The sequence below is a fragment of the Melanostigma gelatinosum genome (genome assembly GCF_949748355.1).
Source record: "Melanostigma gelatinosum genome assembly, chromosome: 14".
NCBI classification, from domain to species: Eukaryota; Metazoa; Chordata; class Actinopteri; order Perciformes; family Zoarcidae; genus Melanostigma; species Melanostigma gelatinosum.
The window spans coordinates 20,636,808-20,660,991 of record NC_136647.1 but is presented as its reverse complement, the minus strand read 5'-3'; the positions used below and the strand labels follow the sequence as shown (position 1 = coordinate 20,660,991).

General features: G+C 43.1%; 1 protein-coding gene across 2 annotated transcripts in view; it reads left to right on the top strand.

Annotated features, from left to right (window-relative positions):
* Nucleotides 1-24,184, top strand: part of dscama (Down syndrome cell adhesion molecule a) — a gene marked incomplete at both ends in the record, with an annotated part of 93,553 nt that overhangs the window by 6,124 nt on the left and 63,245 nt on the right. For both annotated transcript variants that reach the window (XM_079284192.1, XM_079284193.1), the window contains 2 exons: nt 13,433-13,750; nt 13,893-14,042. In XM_079284192.1, coding sequence (XP_079140318.1) covers nt 13,433-13,750; nt 13,893-14,042 — 468 coding nt within the window. The remainder of the gene's footprint in view (nt 1-13,432; nt 13,751-13,892; nt 14,043-24,184) is intronic.

Here is a 24,184-nt window from a genome sequence, read left to right as displayed (position 1 = left end):
TGTAGATATACAATTAGCCTAAGATATGAGGGCACTGTCCCTTTTGTTTTCTGTGTACGTGGGCAACGAGGCCTGTAAACTGATAAATGAGACTTCACAAAATGAATTCATCAACAAAACTTTGGTTGAGAAAAAACAAGGACAAAAAGCTTCAATCAAGATACTTAAAATGTAATTAGTAAAAGCACAGTGCATTCTGAACGTGAGGTCCCTTTGTAACAAGAAAAGGTAGCGGTGACCTGGAACTGCTACAATCGTTGGTTGAAGTAGTGATGCTCTGTGGGAGCTGGGTGTGGCTTCATTGGGTGGAATACAGAGAACAAGAATAAAACAATATGTAAAATTGAACAATAAACACAGTGATGATACATGTTGTTTTCTTTTTTATGAAGAAAAAAAATGAATATTAAACTGTAAAAGCCTTTCCTGGAAAAAATAAATAAATCTAGAATCTGGATCTCACTTTGCAATTCCTTCCCCCTGTGGCTGACTGCTGGACAGATTCATTAGGCGTAACCAAACCATGCTGATTAGCATTCAGAATCCAGCTCTGTTCCTGTAGCCCCGAATGTGTAACATTTTCAAACATTATGGCGAATGTTTCATTAAAGTGTTGCTCGCTCCCAGCTCCATTCCGCTCCAGTCTCCACTCTATCAGGCCTTCCCCAGAAGTGATTATGCTAATTGCTGTTTGATCAGATGATTAAATTATAATTTGATTAATCCCGGGCACTAAACGCTCTGAATACATTGATGTGTATTTTGCTGCCTGGCAGTGTTTGCAGAGCCCCCCCCCCATCACCAGCCAAGCTGTCTGATACACACAACCCAGCTATGGGACAGGGAGAGGTATCTGTAAGGCTACACGGGGACGTAGTTATGAACAGAAACAAAACAGTTTTTTTGATGAAAACATGATGACTAATAAAGGCTTACTCTCGTCTGTGTGTAGATTGAGTGCAGCTCTAATGCAGATCGCTGCCATTCTCTCCCCATTGCCTGTCCCTGCTACTCTCAATTGGCTGTGTATCCATCAGGGTGATTTATAGTAGTGCTGCAGAGACGGGCTCCTGTGGGACTAAATGATGAGGGTCCTATGCTGTATGCCCACTATAGGACTCAATGCCCCTCAGGCATCTCAAGGTGTAGTTTTAGTTTGGACGATTCTGCTATTCCAGTCTTGTTATTATTTTTATATTTGAAGATAAATTGAAGGGTTAAAGTGAACATATTCTAATTAACAAAAAGAAAGGAAAGTACACATCTGAATAGATTGGCTCACTATGTGTTTGCATTGTAGCAATAAGGGAGGGCTCTCTCCTGCAGTGAGGTTACTGAAGATGAAATACTCTCGCCTGTGAGGCAAATGGAGGGCTGTTGAGGGGAGTGGAGGCAGGGATGGGGGAGAGTGATGTTGGGGGGTGGGGGGGCACACAAGAGGATGGCTGTGGGCGGAAAGACAACCGTGTCGAGTCATCTGACCCACAATCCCATTTAACCCCAGGACTTTGATTTGCCCTCCACTGTCAACTGCTTATTTTGCCTCTTTGTTTCTCTCCTGCAAATGGCTTTTTATTTTCACCACCTCGAGATGATGCAAAACAACACGGCAATTCCTACTGCAGCCTATTCCAGAGCCACGGAAAATTAAAAACGATCTTAATATTTTATAGTCCTACATTCTTTTTAACCATTTTGATGCAATTAAACCATAGGTTTTCTTGTAATTACGAACAAAGCATAGAAAACACTGCAGTGATAAAGATGTAAGCACATGTATTCTACATTCTTCTCTATAAATCCTGTAAATAAATATAAGGCAGCACTCACACTTTTGCATACAGAAAAGTGTCTTTGCATGGACATTAGATGTTTCTGGTAGTGGTGCTAGATGCACCCAACTGCAAAATAGAAGTACTAAATGTATTTTCTGTGGAAGAATAATGTCTTTTGCATGTTTTGCGAAAAGCTAATTCTCATCCAACGGGAGTTTTTTTCAAATCCCACCCACTTGTGATGGTGGGGAGGGGCCTTTCTACGGAGCTTTTGGCCGGCCTGATGGTGCAGCTGCAATGATCGGACAGAAATATGTCTAAATGGACCCACATCTGGCAGAGATGGATGCTTTTTATTGAACAAGAAGTCAAACTAAACAACGGCAGACAGCCTGAACATATCAGTGCTGCCCGAACTCCAGCAAACATTTTCCGGTCGCATTTATTTGGCCGGTGGTTTGCTCACGAGCCATGTTGCATTTTTAGCTCTCAGTCATTTATGTCACCATGTTTCGTCACCACTCGCCTTCAGTCATACGTCAAATCGAGTCAAATTTATTTATGAAAAAGTAATTCAAGGAAAAACTGATTAGTCATGAAGAGCATAACAGAGTTAGAAGAAAAAGCATTGCAAGTGTTTTTAACGGCAAAGACCACCCTTAAATGTAGAATTCATTACGTTACGTTGAAGCTGTTGCTCTGCTGCAGTGTTGGAACCCTCACAGCAGAAATGACGTAAAACTCTGCTCAGATTTACATTTTAATCTTGTAATTATTCTAATCGTGAAGCGTATGTATCGGCTATAGGCTCCTGTGCCGTGTTACAGGATAATATGTCGACGATCCTCAAGCTGTCAGCCGTCCTCCTTCAGCTAATCTCCTCGTTCACCCCCCCCCTGAGTTTAATGTCCTCTCTCTCAGCTCACCTGAGATCCAGCGCCTCTCTCCCTCCCTCCGGCACAGTTGCACTTGACTGTATAGCAAGCCCAGGTGGGAAGGAATTTTAGCGAAACGGAAATAATGCCTCTCCTGCACTCTCTAAAAGCATGCACACAGTGGATATTGTGCTACATATAAATCTGAGTCAAGTACTGCACAACTGTTCAGGCAAAAAAAGTCAATAACTAACAGCTCCAACTAAAAATCCCCTCACTAAAAATATACTCCAGCACTATGTCTTTTGACAAGACCAGGACTGAAAATGTGTCATTGTCTCGTTAAAGGTAGCTATATTCTCTAGTTATGTAAAGCAGAAAGTGAACATTTACTGGAAATATGCTTATTCCATTTCTTGCAGAGAGCTAGCCCTACTTTATGAGAGGATTTATATGACATACTGTCTGTATGGTAAATATGAAGCTACCGCTAGGAGCTCTTTAGCTCAGCTTTGCACTGGCTTTGTCCAAAGGTAAAAAACAAAAAAAATCTGAAATCAGCAGTTCTGAGGCTCACTGAGTATTCGACTTTAACGTTTGCAAGTCTGCAAGTGGAATGTCTCATGCAGTTGTCTGATCAGGCTAGTGAAAAATAAATGTGATCTTTATCATGAGGCATACCCGGATTGATCAGCAGATACCATATGCAGCTTTGAATTTTTGTACGCACATGGCCAATTTGTTTTTAGATGTTTTAGAAACAGGAGGTCTTAAAAATATTCAGTTGAGTAAATATTTTTCCAGCCAAATTAATATTGTTTCGAGGATCTACAACCTTAGTTTCTTTATAATGCATGAAATACTTGACTTCTTTCTTTACAGAGCTTGTACAAAGGCAATAAAGCAGCCATGAATATGTGATATTAGTTTACAGTGAATAACAATTCCCCCCCTGCATTGTGGAAGTTGGTTTACTGTGTTTTCCCCGTTACACTCGTTGTCTTTTAGCTTTTTCACAGAACATTTTGTTCGTACGCCCTCTGGCGTTTCGCAGAATAATGCAACGAACAGCGCACCTCGTTGATCGCGTGCCATCTGTGGAGTTAAAACAAAGCTTCATTGTCCAAATCCCTATTTATTCATTTTGAATAGGTCCGAAGTTTATATGTTAAACCTTGCTAGTTTAAAACCAAAACGTAAAAACAACACATTGCAGTTAGTCGGGCTTACTTTGCCCATACAAAGGCACAACAATGCTTTGAACTGCATGTTGACATAAGAATACTAACATGCTCACAATGTTCAGCATCACAACTGTCCAATACGTGAGATGTTTCAGTCCGGATCAAAGTGGAGGACCAACAGACCAATGTAACTGTTTGTAGAGCCACGTCGCCAGCATGGCTTTCAGCCTGCTTGGGAAGAAAACAGTGATTATTTATGATTCGTTTGTTCAGAAGATTTCAATCCCTAAGACAAAATCACATATACTGCACATACATGAGCAGGTGTGTTATGGGTATTAACTGGCTCTGTAATACAATATGTGAGCTGACTTCTGTGACTCCTGGAACGAAACCGACGTCTACATCAAGCTCTGATTCACACTTTGATATTCATGTGGAATATATATTAGAAGTTGCTACGTTTGGGAACATCCTGTCATTTCAACGCCATGTCTCTTAGGAAAGCTAATGGAGCATTATGAATGTCTCATATGGTTGTTTTTACCTCTTTTGCTTCTTTCTCTTGATGTGCCTTTGCATATTAGCTTCAGCGGCAGCAGCTAGAGTTTGTTTACTCGCTCGCAGGACTTTCCCTCCTCAGCCATCTCTCTGATTTCTCTCTCTCTGTCTCTCTGTCTCAGTTGATTTGCAGTTTTAGTCCATTTCCACCTCGTGATGTAACTGATTAAGGTCTTCAAAGCGCCCCGTCTGTGGGAACTCCCACCTCTACCGTTTGGCGCTCATGTAAATGAGCGTTCATATGCATCAACTAACCCACTCCACGGCGACTCTCATCTCGCCCTCCGGAGAGTTGACATCAGAGGAGGGTATCATTGGTTTTACATAGCGGCTGCGTGGCACTGAGCGCGCCGCTCAACATTATTCATGAGAGCAAAATGGGAGCCGGTGATTTGGGAGAGCGAGGGGGACCCGGCTCTAAGATCTGCGCATCTAGGATCGGCGCTGCACTCCTCTCTACCGATTATTGTGTAAGCCCCTAGGGCAGGAGAGGAGGGGGCTCGGATGCTTACTCGCTGTCATCACGAGGCCCTCCCGTCCTCCACCCCGGTCCCCACTATCCCTCCTCCTTTTGCGACCACCCCCCACCCCCCTGGCCCCCACTCTCCACCCTCCCTAGGCAGTCTCTGCAGAGCTCTGCCTTAATTACCTGCATCGGCTGCCATGAGCTGTCAGTGTGGCTCAGTGCTTGTTTGCCCCTGTGGAGTTGCCCTAATGTCCTGATGCCCTGGTACCCACCGTAGCACCGCAGAGATCTCTCACCCGGCGGAGGCCACACCGTGGCTGAGAGCCAACTGGACTCTAACGTTCAAACACATCAGTGGCATTGGGCGGGGCAGTGGCTAATAGCTGATTCAATGTGATGAAATCATAGGAGAAAAGGTGAATGTCAGAATGCCATCGCCGAGAACAAAACAGTGAGCCAGCGCACCATGAAATAATGGCGAAGCACCAATGACTTTTTGTCATTTTCAACAAGAGGCGCCCGAGCCCATTCATCCAAGGTTGATTAATGGTGTTTGGTTGAGGTAAACACAGGCCGAGCAAAAAGCCCCTCACATCAGCGGGCTAATGCATAGGCCTATTTATGTTGTGTGTTAGTGGAACCTGTATTGATCAGACATTTACTTAAATACATTGCCTGGGTGATTTGGAAGCGACCGCTGATGGGCACCGTCGGAGTGGAGCATCACGGGTCTTACTGAACACACAATACCGGGGAAAATAAAAGGCTTGTCTGTTCATTCTTTTGGAATAGGGATATTATTGAGTATCTTTGCAGCCCGTTCCCACTCTCACAACACTCTCTGGAGCAACTCCTCACCGTCTCCCCTGTCAGCCATGTCAGCTCTCTATGTATGCGGGGGCTTCCAGACATTAACGCCGCCCCCCCCTCCACATCCCTCTGACACGCCCGCGTGCACTCTCCTTGACCAAAGTGCGTCTGGTGCCCTTGAGCTCCAAACGCATCAGCAGACTCCACAACCGCGGAGGATCGCATTAGGAGTCACCTGCAAAATCCACGGTTCGAGGCTTCAGCACGCCCAGCCACCAATAGGTGCTGACATGTGGGGACTGTGCCAAGCATTATTTCGCACTGCAAGAAGAAGGGACCTTCACTATCCCAACATGACCCCCCTCCCCTCTTCCTGCCCCTGCCTCTGAGCTTTGCTCAGACCAAAAAAGACAGGAAAAAAGAGAGTGCATCTATTATATATGTATAGGATTCATAATTGAACAATATCACTTTTTCCTCTTTGTGGTTTTGGCTCATGGAAAGCTGATGTCGATTAAGACAGGCTCTGGCACAGGCAGGCATATGGTGACTGCTAGTGAGAGCGTGTGGGTGTGTGTGTGTGTGTGTGTGGGCATGATAGGCATGGGAGTGTGCTCGTTTTCAGCATATAATATTGTAATTGTGTGCGATGCTAAAGCCGTATGAGAAGACTGAGATAGAATGACTCGAAGGATTTGTACAGTTTGTACATTTGTGGAATTAAATATAGAGATAAGAAAGCAGCAACGTCACCCAAAAATCTCAGGAACCAACTTTAAAGAAAAAGGAGGTCTAGAAACAGCCCAATCATAGTTCTTCAATGCGCTCAATAAGCAGACATCTTAAGAGAATACTTCATTTTTAAAGTAAGATTCAGAAAACCAGCACTATCAACAGAGACAGAAACCCTTTGAAATGTGGACCAAAGTTGCAGACTGCTGCCTTAATCTGCCAACCGGGCTGACGGCTCACAGACTATCGATAAGGTCCACATCAATCTTTCATCTCAAGACTCAGCCTGTTCTTGTTTTGATCTCACCCAGCGTTATCAACAGATCCTCAAAAGTGCGGCCTCTTCAGTCTGCAAAAACAATGCATTGCACATCTCCGAGATGCGCATTTGTATGTGTTACATTTCACTATTCTATGACAGCCGTTAATGAGATTATTATTATTTAACGGTGCCGTACACAAACACACTTGATGACAGCTAACAGCCTCCCACATACTGTCTCCTTTGCTTGCAAGCAAGCAGGATGATATATTGGGCCGGTTTGTCTTGGGCTATTTATTTTCAACTGAATATTCATATCATATCCTGACAAAATACAAATTCTGTTTCTGTAATTTCTGCTTTATTAAATAATTGTGAAAGGAAATGAAGTGCGAGGAGTCAGTGTCTACCATTAAACTGATTTGAATGCACTATTGGATAAGTGGTCCAAGTCGGGGAACGTAAATATTGAGAGTGGGAGCATTTCTATTGCCTCCACAACCTTGTGACGGTTGAGCCGGCTGCTCGCAGCTAACTGTGATAACAGCGGTAACAGTGCAAACATGCACTCAAAGCACAGACATTACTCCACTATAGCTTTACATAACTAATAGTTGTTTGCTTCTATATTAACGCTCTGAATAATAAATGTAGCACCTTTTTAAATCAAATCACTTTACTAGACAGCGCCCTTTGCTCTTAAACCAGCACACAGCAGAGTGTATTCTCTGCTTCCCAAACATTTTAGGGCTGCACTGCTTTTTCAGTCGCAGGGACTCGTGAAGGTCCAGTGGCCGGTAAAAACAGATGAGCAGCAGAGTCGGGTCAGCCGGCAGCTGCGTGCAGTGTGACTTCCTCTCTGGCATGCGTTGTTTGTTTTGCACCTGCATCCCGGTGTAAAGGTGGAGCGGGTCAGAATGTGAGAGACGGACCGGAGGAGCGTGAAAGAGAGATGAAGGTGACTAAAGAACGCAGACAGACAAAGCAGAGCTTGGAGAGGAAGACAGTGAAGAGAAAAGGAATAAGGATCAAAGGTATTCATTTGAAGGAGGCTGTGGGACACAACTGAGTCGGAGCATGTCTTTGACCTCTTGTCATGGCATCTCTCCTATCCTCCCTTTTCTTTACATTCTCTTCCAGTCTATCTCTGTTAATAGCAGCCCACTCGTCACCGTCTGAGTGCTTTCCAGCTTTTCCCCACGCCTCCCCACTCAAACCCCGCCCTCGCTGTTTTCCTTGGCACTGTGCTGAAAAATACAAGCACTCCCACTGTATCTATTTGAACCGTTGGGATCTGGCATGGTTTTACGTCCATCAGGCTTTCTAATCTGAAGGAATTAGCCTCCCAGAAGTGGGTGGTGGAGGTGGAGGTGGAGGTGGTAGTGGGGGGGGGGGTCTATATTTTTTATGAGTTGGTGCAAAGCGAATGGAGAGAAAAGCAGTCACCTTTCAAACACACTCAGACCGGAGGCTGCGTGATGGTTGTTTGTTTTGGTTCACAGCCACCATCGCACTGCTAGACACTGTTAAAACCTCCTGTTCTACTTCTACCATCAACAGCTGTTAATGGTGGGGTTCAAATACAAATCATGCTTTATTATTTGATCCTTTTAGGCACAAATAGGAGCTTTGAATTTCACCGCTACCCTTTTCACTGTATTTTTTTAAACTATAAACTAAAAGGAGAAGACCTGTTTGTGGAACAAAACAGACAATGACTTAAAGAGATGAACAATGGATGTTCAGAAAAAACATATTTAACATTACTGTAATGTGAAATTATAATACACAGACACACAACTGACTACTGCCAACCCATAGTTTCACTGTGACACAATCATACTTCATCAAGAAAGAAATATAAAGACATTGTTTTTCTTAGCATGCATATTTAATGAACTAAGATAAGTCTTTAGATTATACAATTTGTGACAGTGGCTTTCAAAATCAATAAAAACCATCTCCTGCATAGTATAGTATGGATGATGTAGTGTATTACTAATTGCCTGTAACTACAAGGATTCAAACGGTGTCACAATAACAGCCGCTTGCTAGCCACCATGTCTGTTATGGAGCAACAGTCACACGGTGGCTCCCTGCTCTTCCTAACAGATGCTGAGACTTTATGATCATCTTGATGGCAGATTTTCCTACTTGAGGAAACCACTGACAAGCTGTTACTCTGTGTTTACAAGTAAATTAACTCTGGATAAGCTCTTTATGTATCATTATGGGTAGTGAGCCATTTAGAATGTCCCTTTTTTTTGCCTGTAATTCACGATTGATGGCGTTTTCACCTGCTTTTTTGTATATGTGCTGCATTAGTGCAGCTACGTTAAACACGTTAGTTTAGCAAATGCATCATTTTGAGGAAATAAGAAATAATGATCAAAGTGATTTGAAGGTTGATGCTCAGAATGGACCCACGCTTGGTCTTTGCAACACATTCTGAAGGAACCCTTCAAACTGATGATTGATCGTTGAAGAGTAGCTCAGTTAGTGATGTGATGTCATGTAATACTACAGTTATTTATCTGCGTGTCAACTACAACACAGGATCGACTGACACAATGTACACACAAAATACAACCTCACATGCACACTTGGACGCAAACACACTGTCGTCAGGTTACTCATGTATTGGTAAAATGACACCTGAATGTTTAAGGTTCAGGTTCTAGCGAGGCCAAACCGGCAATCAATAATAGAACAATCCTCCAGAACTGACGTGTGGCTCCTCTGCCTTATCTCACCTCCTCTTGGATACGGAGCTACGGTCTTATAGCCGTCGACAGCTACAACTGTCTGCCTCTCAACACCTCCAGGCCTGGCCCTCAGAGCACCGCATGTGTGAAGTGAGTGCCGCTACAAATGCGCGGAAACATGTGTACTCTGCAGTGTTTGTTTGTCTTAACAGGTTGAACGACCCGTGGGTGGAAGTGGCCGGTGATTTGAGCGCGCTCATTAGGAATTTATGAAGCGCTAAAATGTTGGGTCTCCGGGGAGGGGGGATTGGCAGCTGTCGCACAGGCAGGCTGGCGACAGGAAAGAGAGCGGGCCCACAACACAGAGAGCAGCGGCTGAAGAGATACAGTAGAGATGCCTGACATATTACAGTCGGTTTAAACTTTAAAGGTCCACCCTGTACATATGTTTATATTATAAATATTATCAAATTATCATTGTTTGTTCACTGTAGAATCATCATTTTAAAATAAGTGTTTTTCCCTTTGGTTTGCCCTGCAGATGTAACTCATCTCAATCATTTGTTTATCCATTTCATATTTTCATTGCAGTACCAATGTGCCATTGCCTTATGGAGACAGAATTTAATCAGATCTAATCTTTTCAAGCATAAGATTTTAATCACCAACTTCATAGCTAAAGTAGCTTTTGCGATGACAGTGCTGCAGTAGACAACACTCTACATTGGGGTCCGTCAGTGTGATCGCCCTGAGAGACGTCTAAAGCAGTGATTCTCAACTGGTGGGTCGCGACCCAAAAGTGGGTCGCGGACCCGTTTTCAGTGGGTCGCGGGCCTTTGCCTGACAAAAACAAATAAAATAAAAAAATATATATTTTATTTTGAAGGGCATTTTTATGCAGCGGAATTATTCCAGCATTTACGGCACTTGTTCAGCGGTGCAGGAAAAACACCCCAATGCGTTGTGAATCACATCACGTGAAGCTCAGCCAATCAAATATGAGTATTCTGTCAAGTTTCCTGACTCAGTGAGATGTACACACACCGTGACACACGGGGAGAGACGAGGATACAGAGAGCAGAGCAGGACTATTTATTGAGGTGTGAGTCGTGAAAGTCAAATCATAGGACGATCTCCGAAAGAGATAAATGGCCAGAGAGACCAGAGTCATTAGACTCTGTCCAGTCAAACACTAATTTCTCTTTTTAGAAGATGAGAAAAATATAATATTGTGGCTTTTTCACTTCATCCTGAATGAACTTAGTTTAAAGCTGCAGGGCAATTCAGTGAAAATGATTTTGCTAAAATGAATTTCGTTACGTAATTTATTTTTTAATCCAGCCGTTATTTTACTTGAAATGAGAAGAACATTTATTCATGTATTTCTATGTATTAATTATAATCCATCCAGTTAAATTTGAAAAATGAGAATAATATTTGTTAAAATATAATTGATGTGTACTTTCTTTATTTGATTTGACAGTTGTTTACTACACAGAGACATTACTACTACTAGACTTCTTGAATATAGATATACCCAAATTATATGTAAATATATATATATATAATTTGGGTGGTGGGTCCCGGCTTGTCATTAAGGGGTGATGGTGGGTCCGGCAGCCAGACCAGTTGAGAACCACTGATCTAAAGGAAGCCCACGCAAATAGAAATAACACAAAGAAATGAAGAAAACATAACGAGCATTAAGAAAAAAAATGCTGCATACTAATTTTTAATTAGCAAATTGACAAAAACATCCACTGATTTGACAACATGCAGTGAATGTAAAAACAGATCTCGATATGAGGGCAAATCAATGTCAATAACAAGCACAAACTTTTCATTTGCGAGGTCTCATTCGTGCAACTCAAACAGCCACACACGTATATTACTTTTCAATGTAGTCAGTCGATAAAAAATGATTGATTGCGTTAGATACCTGTCCCTCAGAAAAGAAGCAGCTATGAGATCACTTGTTTGTGCAGTGAGGAGGGATGCAGTTTGAAGGTTAAGTGTAGACATTAGCTACTACAACGGTACACAAAGAATCTTCCAGATTTTTAGAAATGTGCCACAAACGGGGGGCTGCAGTTATCTCGCATTGTTTATTTTTTTATTTTTCTCCACCAAACACAACAGAGAAAATACTGGATGTATTAAACAAGTCCTCCATCCTTCCTTGGGATCCAGCCAGTATACATATCCTGGCTCCGTGCCAACTCTGTGGGTTTTCCATTACAGCAAAGAGTTGCATTGTTAGTTTTCATCCAGCACAGTAACGTACTACAGGGGAAGTGCATCGCATTACATTGACTCACTTCATTAGTTAAGATGACTTGGAATCCTCTGCTGCACACTGTGTGTAGGTGAACATGACAAATTGACTGCATATCAGCTTTTAGGACCTTTTTTTCATTATTATTATTTTTTTATTTTTGCCAATAACCAAATTGTAATTACAGAGTTGTTTGACACCACGGCAACAATATCATTGTTACAGTGATAGATTACCTGTTTAGATCCAAGATGAAACCTTTTTGGATGCCACAGAAGCTGCATGACAGCTTTTAATTCGGATGAAAGCAGAGATGCAAATGAGTTTGTCAAGAGAGAATGTATGGTTGTTCGGCCGTGCGAGGGCAAACACAAAAGCAGCGGAAAAGAAGATAAATAACACCTCTAAAACACCAAAATATCTCGTGAGCATTGCTGCTTATGCTATGTGACATGGCCACTTCTATTGCACATGTGTTCAGGATGCTGGCTTAAACTTGAATAGTAATGTGTTTATCAAGAAATGACCCCTGAAGCCACTGACAACAAGACCTCTGTTGGGTTGTTTGCCCTATGAGCTTTTCGCTCTGTGCAGAAAAGGATTGTGGATATGAATATTTGTGTGTGTGGTATGTCGGGCTGATAAATCTGCAGATTTTTGACAATAAATGGGGATATATCACCAACCCACAAACTGTGAAATATGACGACCCAGTCAGTTTTTTTTATGGGCTGCCTCGATCAGAAAACGTGATTCAACAAGCCAATCAGATTTGGGTCCACTTCATAAGTCACATGAAGACTCTTTAGAATATACCCCCCCCCCCATCATCTGAGTATCTCCACACACGGCTTGAGAACTACCTTTGCAAAGGTGTGCCATTGTTTTCTCCTGAGCCAATCAGAGCAGACAAAGCTTTTTTAGGAGAGGGTCTTAAAGAGACAGACGCTAAAACGCAGCGTTTCAGACAGAGGGTGAATCCAGGTATATTCAGACAGACGTCATGAGAGAAATAAAGACTAACATGTTCTAGTAGAGACACCAAATGCAAGTATGAACCTAAGAATGAGCATGATATGTCCCCTTTAATTGAATAATAGTTGACATCGTTACATGTCGTGTTTTGTTTGACCAACAGTCCACAACCCCAAAATATTCACTTTACGATGATATAAAAAAAAGTAAAGCTATAAATCCTTTCATGTGAGAGAATGGCTTTTATTTTTGCAATGTTTTCTTGAAAAATTTCTGAAACCATTAATAGATTATCAAAATATGTGCCCATTATTATTATTATTATTATTATTATTATTTTAAAATCTTATCGATACATTGATTCCTTGTCTCTAGTGTTCTGTGTGTTTTCACACATGTGCATGTTTCAGAGGGAGAGTGTGACTACAGACATGCATGTTGTGAAGGCGGGTCTGGCGCTCTGCCAGCTCTGTTATTTCACATCCATCGCTGCTCTCCCAGAGCTTTGCTGCAATGTCTCTCCATAGACAACAAGAGACGCACTCCTGCAGCCTCGCTCCACTGCAGTGAGCACAAACACAATGGTCAACCAGGGAAAAACATACTCGGCCAGAGATGCAGGATAGCACAAATCTGTCAGATTATATGATAGTTATTCTGTTATGTGGTGGGGTTTAACAATAGCGGGTACAGTTTGTCAGTTTAATTATTTAAAGACCTCTGACATACAATGTTCAATTTTGATAGGAAGCTAAAAAAAACAACCAACGTATCTAACATTTCTGTTTTCAATCTCATTTCTCTCCCTGCAGTTTTCTGTGAAGATCTACGTTCCAGCTTATATTTTGTCAATGCATCTGTGCAAGAGGTAGTGTTTGCCAGCACCACAGGGACATCGGTGGCCTGTCCCGCCGCAGGCGTGTCCCCTGTCTCACTGCGCTGGTACCTGGCCACCAGCGAGGAGATCTATGATGTGCCAGGGATCCGCCATGTGCACCCCAATGGCACCCTTCAGATCTTCCACATCCCCCCTTCCAGCTTCAGCAAACTCATCCACGACAACACCTACTATTGCACAGCGGAGAACCCCTCAGGGAGAATCAGGAGCCAAGATGTCCACATTAAGGCGGGTCAGTTCCTCTGCTCGTGAATGTCTGCACTACTGCTTTGTTGCAATCCAAGCAATCGTGGTTGTATTATGAGGAGTAGCACGTCTTACTGTAGCTCAGTATTAGTCTTATGCACAACACCTCTTTGTCCTCTCCTCCGCAGTCCTACGAGAGCCCTACACAGTCCGGGTGGAGGACCAGAAAGCCATGAGAGGCAATGTGGCGGTCTTCAAGTGCATTATCCCTGCCTCAGTGGAGGCCTACATCACCGTTGTGTCCTGGGAGAAAGACACATTGTCAATCAACGCTGAAAGTAAGTCTGTGTTTTTTGTTCCACAGTGTTTAGTCGCCGATGAGGATCTTGTTTGCGGAGTTGTGTTGAGCACTGTGACAGCAGAGGTGTGTTTGGTCCAAGTATGAATCTTCTGACATGAACCCGCACAAAGGCCTTGCTTGTACCAGCCAGCCGGGCCCATTCTGTGTGTGTGTGAGCGCGTCCACGTCGGTCTGACCCAATGACGGTGAGGTCCCGCTCCTCTTCCTCTGCCTGGTCTTCCACGGGAGCGCAGGCTGCCAGCCATGTCACTTAGTCTCAGTTTATTGACCCATTTCTCCGGTTGATAGGAAGCACCGCAGCACTCCGATCATTCAAATCACTTAAATGGAACGCTCGCCTGCGTGATTGTTTCCCAGCCCTGGGGGGCAAATTCACTTTATGTGGGGCATTTAGCAAACTCAATAGATGGGGGCCAATGTCATTTTGCTTTTGGATGGAGGGCAAATGCTGGCTAGCGACCGCTTTTTTTTGTTGTTTTTTTGACGTTTCACATTTGTCCGATGAGGCGAAATCGGCCATGTTGAAATCTATAGCAATCTCTTAATTGTCCTTAAATGGATTTGCCGCGAGCGTGTTTTCAGATATGGCTATTTACAGGGATGGAATTCACACTGTAGGTTTTTCTCACTTCGAATACATTTGTGTGTTTGGATGTTATGAACTTATCACTGACTTGTCAAATAGTGTTACAGTATGGCTAAGAAGTTTGAATATTTCTGGAATGCTGGATTTTACAGAAAAAAGAAAAGAGGTCTGCACTGTCAAAACAAAGTGTTTATAGAGCCGTAAAAATCATCACATCTGCAGCCATCAGCCATGTAAACGCTGTCACAAAAATCAGCCAGCCACCGATCCACTGCTCTTCTCCGTGCTAAATAATTGATGACGGAAGCCTATGAATCCATGAGCAAATGGTCTTTATTCACGTCTCAGTGCACGCATCCTACTGACGCACCGTCCATTCCCCTCATCCTCTTCTACACACATTTTAAGTGCACTATGTGTGTGTGTCCATGTGAGCCTATATGCACACTACAGTGACTGACAGCTCAATGCAAGATGGCCTGACCCCTTCATCTCGATGACCGGGCTTCAATATTTGAATTTTTAATGAACAAAAACAATATCAACACTTGGGCTTTAAACAACAACAAAACAGTGAAAGATAGCTTTTCTGTGTTATCTATGAATAATTGAATTGGCTTTTCAGTTGGGAAGGTGTAGCATGGTGTGCAGCGGCCGTCAGACAGGCAGTAAGTCTCACTGGACCTTTTTGAGCTGTTGCAGGGTAGACTAACAAAGCACCACTCAAAGAACCCTGGTGTCCATTAGAAAAGAATATGAAATTATGATGAAAAATGCATTCAGTCAGGACGTCCAATAAAGCTAACAGTGCAGTGTAGCTGTCTGATACAGTGTTATTATACTGGACTGGGGTTTGATGCTCTTGGCTCTTGAACTTGGAAAAAAGATAATTTCTTCCAACGAGGCAACACAGTTTCATTTTTATAATGTATTTTCTCTTGTGTTCGTGTAAAGAAACTTTTTACAAGTTTAATTATTTCACCGAACTGGACACATTTTTCTCATTTCCACTAATACAATACTGAACTCTGTCACTTGTTAATGACGATGGCTATTGTTTTGTATTCTATTCTATGCAACAACTTAACCAGAATATGTGGAAACAAGGATTAGATTTCAGTATCTCTGCCTGTACAGCTAAACCCAGTCTTGGACTCACTTTAAAACCGGAAACATGTCTGGATTCAAGCAGTGACCAGTTTGTCAGTAACCAAACTCTGGATCTGACTGCGGCCTCCTGTTGGACCTGCACAGTTGAGCAGAAGCAGTAATCAGAAGTAGAGGATTGAATGGGTTAGTGGGGGAAATGAAAGGAAGCAGGCAGTCGGATGGGATGGTTTCCATTTATTTCACAACGGAATGAAAGTTGATGTAGTATTTTTAAATGTGAGATGGCTATCTTTAGCTTATATTAGTAGACATCTTGTTTTAACTCTTTATCACTTTGTAGTGCAGTTAAAAGCGCAGATTGATTTTACCATCATGGTGGGCTCATGTGGTTGTGGCAAGACTTCAGCTTTGTTGCTGGAAAATCAAACCTTTCAGATAAACAATGAGTGAACGTGGCTGTATGGAAACACACAATGTACATTTAAAAGCTGCTTGCTTTAAAAAAAACAAGTTTTTTTCTCTCGTTTTAGGTCCTGAAGAAACAGCCTGTCTCTAAGAATTGAGTCCCCATAAGACCAAAGTGCATTGTCAAATAAACGTATTTTTATCCCAGATTACGTTTGTTTTTGACGTATCACAAGTACGTTTCTAGTCGTAGTCCACGGAAGTTAGTGTAGAGAGGTCGCTGGGGTAGATGAACACAGTAGACTTCTGATCATGTTTGTTGTTTTATTTACAAGTGTTTAAAACTGCTCCCATAATCAGGGAGGAAATACGCTCCCTGTGAAACCTAATTGAGAATGCAGTTTAGTTGAATGGTAATGTAATTTTGTTGGAGCAGCCGTGAATTTGAGATGAGAGGTAATGTGTTTTGTGGTAATTTAGGTTTTCTACATTTTGTACTTCTTGATCACATCGGGTAGAGGATGTGTAAGAACATGTAAGCACATCATTGTGTTGATTCATAACACTGGTTATGGTATGTTGAGATGATTCTGACAAACTGTGACCTACACAGTATGTGTATAGTACGCCAGAGCTGTTTTGAAATGGCCGGTGTTGGTAATGGTGGAACCAAGCGGAGGACGGGTGTGGGGACCTGTCTGGTGGATGACCCGTGTCCTAAACTACAGTTTGCTGACTTGCCTTTCAAATGTTCTGCATCTTATAGCACTGTCTGCTATTTAAACAGATAAGAAGGCCCAGATGTGAAGGCCCACTGTGATTATCATTTTTATTAAAAAGCCTTGTGCTTTAGTTACGGACCATGTCTGGTGGAAACGCGCTTACTTCCTGCCGCGTTGCTCTTTGGGATGCGTCGTGATGGACCGTGGCTGGCTGTGGCCATGTTGCTGTGCAGGGCCATTCCCCAGGTGCAGCCTGCGCTGCAGTCACTGAGGAGGCCTTGTAGTCGTTTGCCTTGGCCTGATGCTGGCTGCTCTGCATTCAGCACCAGCAGGGCTTAGCGGCGGCCGACCCCCCAGAACTACTGCAGAGACTCGCGCACACACACACACACACACACACACACACACACACACACACACACACACACACACACACACGCACACACACATACAAACACACCCACACTGGGGCTTCTTTTCATGCAGCACACGAGCTAAGCACAAGGGCCGTCGGCCATCACACAGATTCTCTTTGCTCTGCTCAGTCCTCCCTCATCTCTGAGCCGTCTTTTTGTTTCTTTCACTATCTCATACACACACATATATGAACTGTTACATTGTTAAACATGCCTTAGACGCCCTTCTATTTCTTCGTCAAGAACAATGATTACAGGTTACCCACTTAATATATTAACCATCACCAGAACTGCTGGGTTTGGTTGCATGTAGAGACAGTTTGTTTCAGGATATTGCAGATTGCTCCAACGCTTTCAGCCCAGCCATTTGCTGAGCCATCTTGTGCATTTCACAGTTTCTTTCATGTGTGTTGATATTTGGGGATGTGTGTTGGGAGTTATTTCTGCAGCCAGCCTCGATTCCCCGCAGCCATCGGCCAGAGGGAGAAGAGCCAGCCACACTATATAGGTTTAATTGGCTGTGCATAATTGAAGTAAATATCAAGAGTTGCCATCAAAAGGCTGCTGGCTGTTATCATGTGTTTCCACAGTTCCCAATGTTCCTTCTCCTTCATTTTAAAGGCAGCTATGAAGCCAGCTGGTATATAGCCATTAATGCCTGTGGGTTGAGGGTCGCACAGTTGATGGCCGTTGATGTAAGCAAAAACTAAGCTGATCTGTGTGTTTTCTAATTGCCAGTATGGATCAGGCGGCAATCTCCGGTTTTGCAAAGTGCATCCAATGCAGAAGTGCCTTAAACTTGCATTCTCTCTACTGACCAGCAGGGGGCGACTCCTCTGGTTGTATAGAAGTCTCTGAGAAAATGACTCTACTTCTCTCTTGATTTATTCCCTCAGTAAACATTGTAAACATGAGTTTATGGTCTCAATCTCTTTTTTCAAGTCTTCAACACAGCATGATGTTTATTTAGTAAATGATGGTCCATTTAGAGTCAAATAGACCATAAAGCAGGGTATGTTTAGGGCGGGGCTACCTTGTGATTGGCAGGTCGCTACCATGACGTTGTCCGGTCCGGGAGGTGTCCGTGTTTTTTTCGTCTTTGTTTCTGTTTTGGTCCCGTAAAACTGTCTTATCAAGTGTTTGGTTGTACTTAGCTCCACCCTCGTGTCACTTCTGGTTGCAAAAAAACAAGATGGCGATGACCAAATTGCCGTACTTGAGGCTTCAAAATGGTATTCCACAAACCAATGGGTGGCGTCGCAGCAACTATGTCTATTTCTTAGAGTCCATGCTAAGGATACAGTCAACTCTGAGATGGCTTGAGGCAGGCGTGTTGGGCCACGCTGTGTTGACAGTTAAAAATATTATCAGCTAACATAAATGCTTCATTAACATGCAGCTTAACGAATATAAAAGGGAGGTATGTTACATTCATATTCTTTTCCTTCCTGCATCACAGCTCAAGTGTGTTTTAGAGGAATAGTGACTTTCCAGTACCACTGTTACCCTACTGTAAATATTTGTCTCGTGGGTAGAATGGGAGGTAATCATTCGCTATGTATATATACTGTGTGTTGTAGCCAGAGGTAGCGTGGTGTAATGAATGTCTTTTGTTGGGAGCAGCCTTGAAGCTCCCTTGCTGTCAGTTTTGCCCTTTTCTTAGCATGCTACGTAGGAAGCGCAGCCATCGGCGCTGCACAACCTTGAGCTGGGGGCTGGGCTGGGTGGGTAATGGTTTTACTGGTCCCTCTGTGGTGGAGATGTAGAGGGAGAGGAGGTAAGGAGGGGGAGAGAAGAGAGAAGATTACTAACTCTCTCTCTCTCTCTCTCTCTCTGTCTCTGCCTTCCTTCCTCCCTCTCTATCCCTATCTCTGTCGACAGGCAGGGTTGGGACTCTGACGTGTGACAGGCTGAATGTTGAGTCTTTTTTCCAGCTCTTGCCATTCCTTCCTTCCATGATTGGCTGGAGTATTGTTATTCACACAGAAAAATGGGTCAGGTGGCCTGTGGAGAACGGAGTGTTTGTGTGGACGGACAGCACAAATACGCGCACTGGCATACCTACACATGCATCCCACACAGAGCTAGGATTATGCTCTGCAGCAGAGTGGCGGTGGCAGATAAATGACAGATTAATGAAAATAAATCCACGTTACGTGGTAGGCGCCTCTCGCGTTGAATTCAGAGTGTCCTCTCACAGGCTGCGAGTTGGTTCTCTCCTCACACCCAGTGGCAGGGACTTAGTGAGATAAATAAAGGGTTGCACTGAAGGGAAAAAAAGAAGAAAACTGGGAAGAAAATCAATACCTGTGTGCATGAATCTGGCTGCAGCTGCCACAAAGCATTATGGGAACATGACGGGTAGATACACTTGGGAGGGGCAGGTTGCAGGCAGCATGATAAGCTAGCTGGTGAAAAACTAAAAAAGACTTGATATGCAGCGAGCAGTGCATAGATAGATGTAAGTATTTATTAGTTATAAATATTCATATTGTAAGGGTGACCACCACTGTCACAAACGTTTAACAGTAATTCTTTTAAACCTAACCTGGGCAGCTACAATAATGGTTTATAGATTTGAATATTGTCTTCATAAGGCTTGACATAAGAAATATGAAATATAATAATCATTTTATTTATTAATGTCTCGGACCAAAAAAGAAAAATGTATAGATGAGAATACAAAAAAAATCTGATCAAATAGAATGGTTTACATGTGTGAACTTCAGTGGGTACATTTTGTAATAACTATAACCGTCCACCTCTCCACAAATATTATATGAGTGGCTTTTTGGAAGTAAAACACAAGTAATAGTTAATTTGCTTCAATGCCTCCCTGCACAAATGAATGTCTAATAAGTCATGCGTATCATGATTGTGTCAGACTTCACATTGCAATGAAGCAATATTAGGAATGCTATATTACACCATTACAGGTAGAAAACACGACTGCATGTATGATTCTGCAGTTTTGATTACATGCTTATCCAATGTCACAAAAGTCACTAAGTGCCCGGCAGCACTGTAAGACATCAGCATTAAATACTCTCACTCCCTCCACACAGCCTGCCGCTCCAGCCCCAGACTGACACAGATATTAGTTAAATTGGCTGATGCCCTTTCCGTCTCTGTACCGCACTGGCGCTGCAATGATCACACTCCCACCTCCGTACTGTGCTGTTTGCTCACCAATAACCACAATTTGTTCTTTATTAAACTCTCGGGGCTGGGAAACAATTAGGGTGCGAGCTGGAGGTGGTGTGTGTGCGTGTGTGTGTGTGTGTGTGTGTGCACGCATATATATCTGAGCACAGGCAGGAGGAGGAGGAGGGCCGGGGGAGAGATACTAAACACTGCTTAATCTTTGATAAACAGTGAGGTCTCCTTTGTGCCGGTGCAGTTTGGCACATCTTCTCCGGGCCGCTCAGCGCTGCGCCGGGCTACAGCTCCTCCGTAGGCTCCCAGACCTGGATGGAAGCCAGGTCATGCGTGGCTCCCTGCCAAGATACAGATTAGCTATAAGCGCAACACGAGCTAATCGCGGACGGAGCCGCCAATTAATTGGCACATAAACATTCCGTGGACTGTATGGATTTGGGGGCAGGATGTTATCAGTGGATCTGGAGTGATTGGCATGGATGTCACTGGCAGTTAGATATGTTCACATGTCATATATTTGAGGAACATTTTTTTGTTGTTGCATGTGTGATAAGGCTGCAGCTGTATGTAAAGCACAAGCCTGAAAGCTGTTGAGAGTGCTGAGTTGGGCCAGGTTGTGTGTGTGTGTGTGTTCACAGGGAGGGATGTTGGATCACTTCCTGTCCGGGTGGGGGGGGGGGGAGAAGCAACATGACATGGATGATGCATTAAGGCGTAAATGTCAAGGTGACATAATGCAAGTTGAGGTTTTGGTGCATAGATGCTGATCAGAGATAGTCAGTCAAACATCCCTCTGACATTATGGGACAGGGATTTTTCAGTCATTTAACCAATCCTCTCTGATGTGAGATCACCTGAGGATGCCACATATAAAACAAACAAAACAGACTAAGTGTGGTGGACAGCTAGATGAGCATCAGTCACGTCGCTGCAGAAGCACCCGTGTCGCTGAGCGCTATGTGATTGCTCTCTGTCAGCGATTTGAAAAAATTAATAAAAGAGAAAGGCGATCCCCCACCGCACAGTTCTCCATCTCATCCATGTTCAACCCTGCTGTACTTTGACGTCACAGAAACAGTTTGCGGGGAAGACCTTTGACTGGCGACAGAAGACGGCTTGAAATCCCAGCATCATTGTAGGGACCTGCAGAGAGGCCGGTGTAGATACGTGTGTGTTGTAGAGAGACAGATATGGTATTGGTGTGTAGGAGGAGGAAAAAGAGGGGGGGCGGGCTGTGAATGGTTGCTCTTATCGCGTGCATGCAGCTGCTGCAGTGTCTTTGAGAGACCGAGGGGCTGTCCATGCATGCCACTCACTCTGCCTATTCACAGCCTCCCTCCCTCTCTATGTTCCCCTCTATCTCCCTCTCTCTTTCCCTTTTCTGTCCCCGTCTGTGCTGCATTTGACGCCGAGGAAGTGAGCGAAAGAAAGTGGGGGGAAAACATCACGACTCAAGCTTTAATGCAGACTCATGACATGCGAGCCCTCACAACATCTTCACAACAAGGGACAAGCAAGAAATGAAATGTTGGTTGACGTCGCCACAACTGACGTGCGTTTGTTTGTGCAAGGGCAACGCCGGCCCGGCGCCTCCCTTTGTTGACACACATTTTTAACATTTCAATAAATCACGGCTGTTTACGTCAGCAGGCCTCAAACGTAGCTTGTGCTGCTATGACAGAGATTTCTTTTTTTCAGTTAAAGCAGATTGTTTTCTCTCCACAGAATCACCTTTGTCGCAAGTATGATGAGAATAATTTGTCGCATGACAATTAAGATACAAGCAAATAAAAGCAAAACTTGCACCAAGGTAAAGCCTGAGGTTCCAACCTTAGCCGTCCCACAAGTCAGTCAGAAGATAATAGGGATGAAGATTCCTCCCCCTGCTCCGCAATGCGAATCAAAACAAATACAAATAATGAAGTGAATTAATTCTGCGGTGCCAGTATAAAGGTGACCTGAGGAATAGTATAACCAAGACGAGTCGCTGTGGGAATTCACCTTGATAGATGGACGTGCTGCACGCGTTGCTTCGTCTTTGCCCTGGTGCCCTGTCATGTATCGCCACACTCCTGCTGCAGTATTTCTCGAGCTGTGATGTGTAACCTTGACTCTGAAATACAGAGTGGAGGGGCAGATGGTGAGAAAGGATGATTAAGAATCACTTTGGACCAGCAGATCTGGGAGGCCTTGAGACGAGACAGACCGTCCATGGGTTTATTTTACAGGATTCATGGGAAGATTTTCTTTCTTTATTTTTTGTTGTCTAACATCTTCTTTACATAATCTATCAACTAAAACTGATTGAACTTCATTTTTGAGTTACCACGAATTAAAAGATCAATTATAATCGGACAGGCAATACAGATTTTTTAATTAAAATTAAAAGTTTTCATATTTTATATTTTAATATTTCTGACAGTATTTAAATGTTTAACCCAAAAAATACCAAAAGCAAATTTGTTACATATTCAAGGCCAAAAAAGAAATTGCAGAGCTGCGTATTTTCAGTTTCATAAAATGTAGGATTCATCTGGTTTATTTAACCAAAAATATATATATTTTAGGAATGTACTGAATTACTAAATCTTTATTTTTCTCTTAATAAAATTAAAACGGTGTACAGTGACATTTGTGTGTATTGTTGTGTACTAATTAGTGTGATAAGAACCAAGACTTTCCTGTTATTTAAATGCAAGATTTGAAATAATTATGCAATATTTCGTTCAAGATGTATTTATACGTTTGAGCTGAACGGCTTGAAATATTTTCACTCTCTATGCAAACTGGTATTTAAAACATTGGAAGAAAACCTACTCTTTACATTATTTTGTCTAAACTGAGGAAAGCTAATTCTTGGGAAATGCTTGCATAATCCTTTAGTTCCACTCAGCGACTATAGAGAGAGGTACAATACGGAGGGCGTCTGTGTAAAAATACTTCTGAGGAGAAAGAAATGAAACTGATAAGTGAGCGAATAAAGGGTCCTTTGCATAATCCGAGTTAGTTCACAATGCAGAATACAGAGCGAGCCTTCCGAAAGCTAAGAGACATGTTTCATTTGCATGTTTGGTGCCTCTGCTTTTTTCTGCAGCCGTCAAATATAATATCACAGGGTTAGTTTTCACACAGCTTTCCCTCTAACTTACTGACAAGAAGAGTGCAGATTTTAAATGCAACCTCACGAATCACATACAAATATTATGTTCATTTGTAAAGACAATCGAATACAACCTTTGTGTGCATGTGGCTCGTTGGACGAGCAGTGATGAACCTGAAATAGATTTTTCTCTTGCATACAGTAAATAGTCATGTTGTTGCTGAGGGCCTGAGTTGGTGCTGTGAGCTCAGCCTGATTGGTTGGAGCTTGCTATGACTCGTCATGCGTTTGGCCAATACGGTTTGCTCGGATTCCGCTCCTCTCCTCTCCTCTCCCCCCCTTTTTTTTTACCCCCACCCTAAATAAATTGCCTGGAGAAATTGTACAAAAAAATTAGAGAAAGGCAGAGAGCCTTTCATCTAATTGAGAAGCTCATATTAGCTGTGGTGGAAGATATGCCTCCTGTCTCTCAGCAGCTATTAAGCTCACTGTATGTTAGCCAGCTTCTTCTATTTATTCATTTTTTTCACTTGCGAGGTCACTTGTACGTGTAGTTAAAGAGCGTGTGTGTGTGTGTGTGTGTTTTATCTTTGTGTGTTCCAGGCATGTCTGGACAGGCTG